The sequence below is a fragment of the Silurus aristotelis genome (genome assembly GCF_946808225.1).
Source record: "Silurus aristotelis genome assembly, chromosome: 28".
In the NCBI taxonomy this organism is placed as follows: domain Eukaryota; kingdom Metazoa; phylum Chordata; class Actinopteri; order Siluriformes; family Siluridae; genus Silurus; species Silurus aristotelis.
In genome coordinates, this window is record NC_139601.1 from 12,260,221 (window position 1) to 12,269,296 (window position 9,076).

The 9,076-nt window shown below is 35.7% G+C and overlaps 1 protein-coding gene across 1 annotated transcript; it reads left to right on the plus strand.

Annotated features, from left to right (window-relative positions):
- The first annotated feature begins 1,095 nt into the window (after positions 1 to 1,095).
- Positions 1,096 to 8,412, plus strand: isy1 (ISY1 splicing factor homolog). Its single transcript, XM_083534570.1, has 11 exons — positions 1,096 to 1,206; positions 1,473 to 1,495; positions 2,099 to 2,150; positions 2,426 to 2,491; positions 3,110 to 3,152; positions 3,379 to 3,491; positions 3,676 to 3,793; positions 3,900 to 4,022; positions 6,850 to 6,968; positions 7,156 to 7,245; positions 7,475 to 8,412. The coding sequence occupies exons 1-11, from the start codon at positions 1,204 to 1,206 to the stop codon at positions 7,580 to 7,582; spliced, it is 858 nt and encodes a 285-aa protein (XP_083390696.1). The 5' UTR covers positions 1,096 to 1,203; the 3' UTR covers positions 7,583 to 8,412.
- Positions 8,413 to 9,076: the final 664 nt, after the last annotated feature.

Below are 9,076 nucleotides of genomic sequence, written 5' to 3' on the forward strand. Positions count from 1 at the left end.
AAATGTTCGACTTGAAAAATCTTCCTTTTGAACGAATAACACACTTTACACACTTGGCATCTGGACATCTAGTTTCTGCGAACATTCAGCTTAAATGCGTTGCCATGCCATTTGTAAGACTTGCCAAAGGTGTTCCTTCTGACCTTGTGATTCAGGTTATCCTCTAGCAGTACAATAGGATTTATCTATGATAAATAACACTCCAGCCTACTTATTGCTTACTAAATAACGATTACAGAGCTCAGGCATATGTCAGCTCATTGTCTTGTTGTACAGTGAAGTTGGTTCCATTCAGCTGCAGTGTAGATGCAATTGAATAGTGTTGAAATGTGGAATGGTAGCCATGTTAGTTCAGTATTCCTTTTACTCAGAATGAGTCTCCTATCTTCCCTGCTCCAAAACAACCCCTAACCATTAAGCTTCCACCTCCACATTTAACTGTGGGTGTGTGGCAGTCTGTAAACATCTTCTCTCTTGTTATCCGACTTACATAAATCTTCTGTTTAAGCCAAAAATGTGAATTTTGGACTCATCTTTTCACAACTTTCTTTCATTCATTGCTTTACGTAGTTTGTTGAATAGAATAAAATGAACATGCATGTGTCTCAAAAACAATAAGACTATTTTCCTAAATCACAAGTTGTTGTTGTTGGTGTTTTTTTTTTCAAATTATATATAAACTGATTAAGTAATTACAATAGAAAGCCACAATAAAAGAATCTACAACTGAATTCTTGCAGCCGCAAAATAATATATTTTTAGGTCAACATCAATCTCATAAATTACATATTCAATACTGTAAACTTACATTATTTATATAAAAAAATATATATAAAGATAATTAATCGGTCTTAAATACAGTAATCAACGCGGAATAGAAAGTGTAGTTTTATAATGGCAGTCGTGTGCCACAAGATGACGACGCATATGCATTTATGTACTAAATAAATAAATAAATAAATAAATAAATAACAAAAAATAATTTTTAATTTTCTAATGCAAAACCGTACAAAATGAATCATGCCTCCAATGTACTTTAATTTGACGACTAAAATGCAAGTATATTGTATAAGAATAAAAATGTATCTCTTTTGGCGGGGATGTAATTGCGTCATATGTTTGCGCCACGGAAGTTGTTTGTCGCGCGTCATATTTGTGCGTCGACGCGCTCATACGTAAAGGTGTCTGTTTTAAAAATCCACCATGGTAAGCATACGCTTATATACAACTGATACATGAGTAAATACTAAATATACAGATATTAAACCTCAAAAATGGTTTTATTCTGTTGATTAATTCGTTCTGAGACCCTTTTCACGCCTGAATTTTTTATGTTTGAAACTTAATCTTTCTTGCTTGTTGCATTAGCGAGTTAGCTTAACATGATGTCATGTTAGAATGTACTGATAATACATAAAAGATCTGTTAAATAATGCAAATAATTAATCACAAAATGTGTTTTGCAAAAACAGGCTCGAAACGCAGAAAAGGCCATGTAAGTATTGACTTGTGTTGTATTTATGTACAGTATATTTATACCTAGTGTTTCATTTCACATGTTCACTTATTTTAAAGGTACAGGTTCTAGACATTACTAGTTGGAACACTAGTTAATTGGTTAGTTGATTGATGGATGGATGGATGGATGGATGGATGGATGGATGGATTAATCGATAGATTAATATGATAGATAGATAGAATATACCTGTATTAGCTAATGTTTATTCTACCCATGAGTAACAATAAATTACCATAAAATACCAAAATAAAAAGAAAGATAATAAACATAACACACATGAATCAATTCAGCCATTTTTTTTGTGTGTATTTTTTTTTCCCTCTGTAAATATTTAAAAGGTGCTGGTTCTTGTTAGGCATCATGTGCTATTTAATTAAAAAACATTTTTTTTATCTTAATCAATCTTAAATATCTTATCTTAAATAATAAACTGCCTCTCCCCCGTAATTGATTGATTGATTGATTGATTGATAGATAGATAGATAGATAGATAGATAGATAGATAGATAGATAGATAGATAGATCATTTACGTTTTAAACTTTGCTAATTTACACACTTCCCTGTTTTCTTCTTTGCAGGACGGCCTTGGCCAGGTTTCGTCAAGCTCAGCTAGAAGAAGGAAAAGTAAAGGTAATGTTGCATGGTTTATCCTGAGTTGTATGTAGATTTAATCATTCAACTATTAAGATTTATAATTCTGAATGTGCTCCCTTTTCCTGAGTCTTCTTGAGAATCCTCATGACGGTCATATCAGGGAGATTTTTTCCCCCAAAATGTCAACTATGACTTGCTCATTAGGGATCTGTGTTCTTGCCTATTTTCCCCCTTTAAACTTTTTTTTTGTTTTATTAAATAACTGATAATAATATTGATTATTTGCTGTTTGCTCTGTGTGACTGATGCAGGAGAGACGGCCATATCTCGCCTCAGAATGCAACGAGTTGCCTAAAGCAGAGAAATGGAGACGGCAGGTGAGAGATTTTATTACGCATTATTCGTTTATGAATCTTGTATATGAATACGTTTATTTATGCAGTGTCCTTGTTTAGGCGCAGAGATTTATGCCAATTCAGATTTATTTATTTATTTGATTGCAGATTTAGAATGTCCCATTCATATTTGTATGGTAAACTGAGTAATTTGAAAGTTTAGTTATATTACATCGTGTATGTAATCCGAAGCAATTATCAGCAGCAATAAGATCCTTTAAGCTTTAGTGTCTATTTTTGTCTATTCAAAACGTTAACAGAACATGAGACCAGAAGACAAAATTCTGTCCTGTATTATTCTACTTCAAAATGGAATTAGCCTTTTGCTAGTCTTTTTACATTTTTCATCACACTAGACGAATGCTAATTTTGAAAGATGAAGTCAAATTTATTAAGACAGTTGATCCATGTAAATTACAGCACTGCTTCCTACTTCCTTCTATTTACTCTTATATAGGATAGAGTCTGAAGTAGAGTAATCAGCATGGACTGCTTACTGATTTCCATCATTTGTATTCATTAAAATAAACCTTTTTTTTGTTTTTGATCTCAACTTTTTTTTTTTCTTTTCTTTTTCTTTTTTTTTTTTTTTTAATATAGATCATCAGTGAAATTTCAAAGAAGGTGGCCCAAATTCAGAACGGTATGTCTTTATATTTTATTATACAATGGCTCGGTAACCAAATGCATGTGCTGATGTTAAAAAATTACTTAAGATGCAGTTAAATTAAATTGGCAAAAAAAAAAGTCTGCATTAAGTGGCACATTCAGTAGTATTCTATGCTATATATAAATGTTTAGAAAAAATTCATTAATACAAATAAAACTGTTATGTTTTTTTTTTTTTTTTTATATTACGTATATCATAGCTGGGTTGGGGGAATTCAAGATCCGTGACTTGAATGATGAAATCAACAAGCTTCTTCGTGAGAAGGGCCACTGGGAGTATCGAATCAAAGAACTGGGAGGCCCTGACTATGCGGTAAATATTTGAAAACAATTCTATACAACTCAAGAGCTATGGGGTTCTCTCTGTAGGTAATGTGCATTCAGCAACACTGATTCAGACGTTAAATGTGCCCAGTGTAAATACCACTTTAAATAAACACATACAGTAACTTACCAGCCGATTTTAACTTCTCAAATTTTGCCTGCATGTGCATTAGAGAATCGGCCCAAAAATGCTGGATCACGAGGGCAAAGAAGTGCCAGGAAACAGAGGTTACAAATATTTTGGTGCTGCAAAAGACCTACCTGGTGTCAGAGAGCTATTTGAAAAAGAACGTGAGTAAAGTTTAAATACTGAACAGAAAATCCTAAATGTATGCATTTGCTTCCATGAGTCTCAGGGCCTTGTGGTATTCACATTTGTGTGATATTTCCTTTATAGCTGTAGCACCCCCCAGAAAAACGAGGGGTGAGCTGATGAAGGAAATCGATGCTGAGTATTACGGCTACAGGGACGAGGATGACGGCGGGTTAGTACCCTTGGAACAAGAATATGAGAAACAAGGTAACATAGCCTACCTCTTTTACATACATGCAATGCTCTGAAAGGAATATTATCATACAACAGTTCTTTATCCTTACTGTAGTTGAGCAACTAAGACATCTGTCTTGTATTTGAGCTGAATAGCAGCGGGGTATTTTGTGTCTAAGTTGTGGAAATATCCTCAGCAAGCTGCAATTTTATATTCAGCTACAGGAAATGCCCCATTAAATGTCAATGCTGCATCATAGCTTCAAGCTTTTACATTATACTTTATTTATTACATTTTTTTTCCAGGACATAATAGAAATCGGTCAGGTCTTAGAATTGGGTCAATACAACCCTAGATGAGCAATAGCACATGATATTACACCTTGTCTTTATTCATGGTCAAAGATTAAGCTGAAATGGAGAAATTGTGTGTGAAAATACACCTTATAATTCAATAGCTTGAGGAACCATCTTTAGCAGCAATAACTTGAAGTACCGTAATTTCCGGACTGTAAAGCGCACCTATATATAAGCCGCACCCACTGAATTTTGAAATTTATTTTAAACACAAATAAGCCGCACCTGTCTACACTAAAACTAATGAACTTTTCACAGGCTTTAACGAAGACAGTGTCTGTTACACGGTGTAATGGGTGAAATATGTTGCTCTTCATTTTAGAGCAGAGCGGTATTTTGGGAATACACTGGCGCCGCATTTTTCCGCTATTACTGCGTGTGTGCAAGAACGAGGAATATGTCCTTATTATTTTCTGATGCTCATTTCTAAGTTTCTTTGACTAACCCATAACGCTGTTGCCAAGAATAATAAAAAAGCATGAGTTTTGGAAACCTGTCTGTGCTTATATGATTTCTGTTGCAACTGGAGTTAGCGAGCTCGCCCATGACCCAGACTCAACGCGCTACAACGGCTTGTATCTAAACAGTAGCCTACCAAGAAAGTCATTGTTCACTGTCTTCCTTCTTCCTTTCACAACTATTTCACTCGAGTTTTTCTTTTGGCATCGTCGTGCGTTTAAAAATCACCATCGGTGGAAGTTTTTTCTCCCGATGCCGTGCAGCTCAGAACACAGGTGAGGTGCGTTTTTTTCGTTTTTGTTCGGAAAATTTCATTGGTCTAATGTTATGGGGTTCAGTTTTTTGGCTTGAAGTTTATGAAACCGGGAAAAACCCAGGAAAAATCCATAAATTAGCCGTTGTTTAAGCCGCGGGGTTCAAAACATGGGAAAAAAGTAGCGGCTTATAGTCCGAAAAATACAGTAATTTGGTTCTGTACGACTTTATCAGTCTCTCACATCATTGTGGAGGTATTTTGGCTCACTCTTCTTTACAACGTTGCTTCAGTTTATTGAGGTTTGCAGGCATTTGTTTATGCACAGCTCTCTTAAGATCCCACCACAGCATTTTAGTCAGGTTAAGGTCTGGATTTTGATTGGGCATTTGCAACACCTTGATTCTTTTTTTAGCCAAATTTGCTGGTGTGCTTGGGATCATTGTCCTGTTGCATGGCTCAATTTTGGCGACGTGTTAGCATTCGGACAGATGGCCTCATATTTGACTCTAGAATACTTTGGTGTACAGAGGAGTTCATGGCCAACTCCGTGACTGCAAGTTGCCAAGACCCTGTGGCTGCGATACAAGCCCATATGATCACTTCTTCACCTTTACTTGACAGTTGGTATGGGTTGTTTTTGCTGATATGCTGTGTTTGTTTTTTGTCAAAGTGCATTATAGCCAACCATGTCCACTTTGGTCTTGTCTGTGCAAAGAACATTGTTCCAGGAGTCCTGTGGTTTTTTCAATTTAAAAAGCTTTTGCTCTGTTTTTAAAGATTGCGGTCATTTTGGAATAAAGTTTCTGCTTCATTAATAAACAGTATGCGTCTCACATGCAGTTAAGTTATAATCACGATCCCACCACGAGGCACTTGCGCTACTGCTAAAACGTGATTTCACTTCATTATAGCACACACACACACACACACACACACACACACACACACACACACACACACACACACACTCACATTTTCCCAGAAGGACACCAGGCTGTACTTATAATGATGTGGCTATAAAGGTTGTCTTTGTGTTTGTACTTTGAGAGGCATGTGGCCTTACATGCTGTTCATATCCCCAGCCATGTGTATGCTATTTGTGTTAATTATCTGAATGGCAGACATGCAGCTTGAGGTTTGGTGTGTAAGTGAGTCAGTCCACTATGTTGCAGTACCATGTGTCCCAGGAATCTTGTGCAAAAATGCCGAGATGTTAACATTGATGGGTTCTTGTGGTGGTGTAATGTTCTTGGTGGTGCAAGGAATTAATTCAGAAAAAAAGCTTAAAGCTTTTCAAAGCTATTTTTTTGATTTGGGGTATTTCTTTAAACCAGAACTTGATCTTACATTGTTTGAGTAGTTTTTTGGTATCTTATGAGGAGGAGACCTATGACATGTTACCACCACCATGCTTCACTATAGGAATAGTGTTTTTAGGGTGATTAGCATTATGCGAGTTTGCTCTAAAGTTTGCTGAGTGTCCAGCATATTCTTTATAAGGATTTGTTTCTCCTCTTGTTACTGCTTTGTAACATTGTATGGAGGGTCTGGGCTGTGGTCGTGTTGTAAATTGCTTCTCCCTTCTCCATACTTTGACTCCCACTTTAATATTACAGGCTGTTTTGTTTCTGTAGTCTTGGGATTTAATCCTGAATCCAGAGTTAATAGACACTTTGTAGTTTAACACTACAAAAAGTTAAAGCTTCGTTAATACCTAAGCAAAGATTTAAAATATAAATGAAATCTGTCATTGAAGCATTGTTTTGTTGTGCGTTCATTTCCTCACAGCAATAGCAGAGGCCGTTGAGAAGTGGAAAGCTGAAAAAGAGGCTCGTTTAGCCGGCGGCGGAGGGGCGAAAGAGGTGGAAGAAGAGGAAGAATACATATATGCCGTTAAGGATGATGAGGTAATAGCAGAAGCAGAACACTTTACTTTTCATACATTATTATATAATACCTTATACTGTGATTGCATAAATAGTGTTTGGACTGTTGTAGAATTTTTGCTTATTTTTGTTTATTAAAATTGATTATTAATAGATATGTTGATCACAAGGTGTTTTTAGTACTAAATAGAATTCTTTATTTTATTAGCAATCTGATGATGAGATGAGGGAACAGATGGAGGGGGAGGATGGAGCCCAAACATTTATAGCTCATGTACCTGTACCATCACAGAAAGAGGTGAGAAACTGTCTGCCATATCATATCACATCATATAAGAAATATCACTGTAGACAGAATTGTGGGTTTGTTGGTCAGGGCTGCACAGGTAATAATAATTTATTCAATATAATAACTCCTTGTGCAATTATGCAAATAATCATGCATCACAATCAAGCATTAAATGAAACTGTACAGCACACGCTATACATTAAACCTTCACTTTAATGATCAAATTGATTCAACACAGATCGAAGAAGCATTGGTCAGAAGAAAGAAGATGGAACTGCTGCAGAAGTACGCCAGCGAGAACTTAATGGCACAAAGTGAGGAGGCTAAAGCGTTGCTCGGCTTGTAACGGTGCCTGTGTCTGTGCTCAAAGTTCACGTGTTTCAATGTTTATTTAAAGGGGATTCAGGTTGATGAAGGGTAGATGTGACTATTGCCAATTATTCAACAACTTTTATGTGCATGTGACCCATCTAACTTTACAAAAGTGGCATATACATTGCAAAATGCGGTGGCTTATACATGTCAAAACATCTGGCATTTCTGTTAACTGGTTTTTGTTTGTTTGTTCTATGATTTATCTATACTGTGTTATACCAACCATTTACAAATGTAAAACACTGTATGGCCAGAAGGATTTGGACACCTAACCATTATAAACATATGTACTTGTTGAACATCCCTTCCCAGATTTAGTCCTTCTGTGCTTTTTTAATAGATTTTGCTACATAAATGAGATTTGTGTTCATTAAACCACAAAACTAGTGAGATCAGGCACTGATTCCAGTCGAGGAGTCCTGGTTCAGTTTTACAGTTTATTCCAAAAAGTGTTCTATAGGGTGCAGGCTGCTCTAGGTTTTTCCACTCCTACTCTGGAAAAGCATGTCTTCGTTGGCCTCGCTTAGGTTTTTTTTTTATTTTTATTCACGAACGTGTTCGTGCCATTTAGATCCCATGAAGACAAATTGTAATTTTCCAGCATACAAAGCCAACCTATAGTATTGTGCTACCAAAAAAAAAACCATTTGAGTAATAATGTGTAGGTGTCCACATATGTTTGGCCATATAGTGTGTTTTGGGAAAATGTGTTTTTGAGAATCAACAACAACAAATGCTTTGTAAATATATTTTGTATACAATGCTCAAATTTTTTTGGACTAGTAAAAATTTTCTACAAAATGGTTGATTTTGTGTGTACCAGGTTTTAATGTCTGTGTTATCTTCTAACATGGAGTGTGTTTGACCTGAAGCTGTGTGGGATTTTTTTTGTTGGTTTGTGTGCTTGTTTTTAACCAAAAAAAAGTTGTGCGAGTATATACAAAATGAATGACTAACAATTAAAACCTGAAAGATCTCTTTGCTTTGACTTAATATAGGTTTTGTGGGTTTTTCCTTTTTTTAATTTCTAGACCTTAGCTGTGCCAATATTTGGGACATGAAATTTAGTATTTTGAGAACTCTTGTACCTATTACATATATCTGTTACTTTTATTACAAAGTAGTAACTGGTTAACTTTTTTAAACAGGCAGATTACGCAAATTAGTAGGTTTTTCTTGAGAATTCCTCGGTATTCCTTGAACGTATAGGCATTTCTGAGAATGTTTTACACAGCCATGTATTCATGGTATGTCAGAGACACGTTCAACAACTCTTACAAGTGTGTGTGTGTGTGTGTGTGTGTGGAGAAGGGGGGTCATGGTTGTTGTTAATCAGGATCTCTTCCTGAACATTTACATCTTGAAATCTTTGGTTAGGAATATCAGGATTTTCAAAACTTAGAGATAAAACCAGGGTTGATATGAATCCAAAATCTAAATAATTTCAATGTCTTGTTGGAGGTGA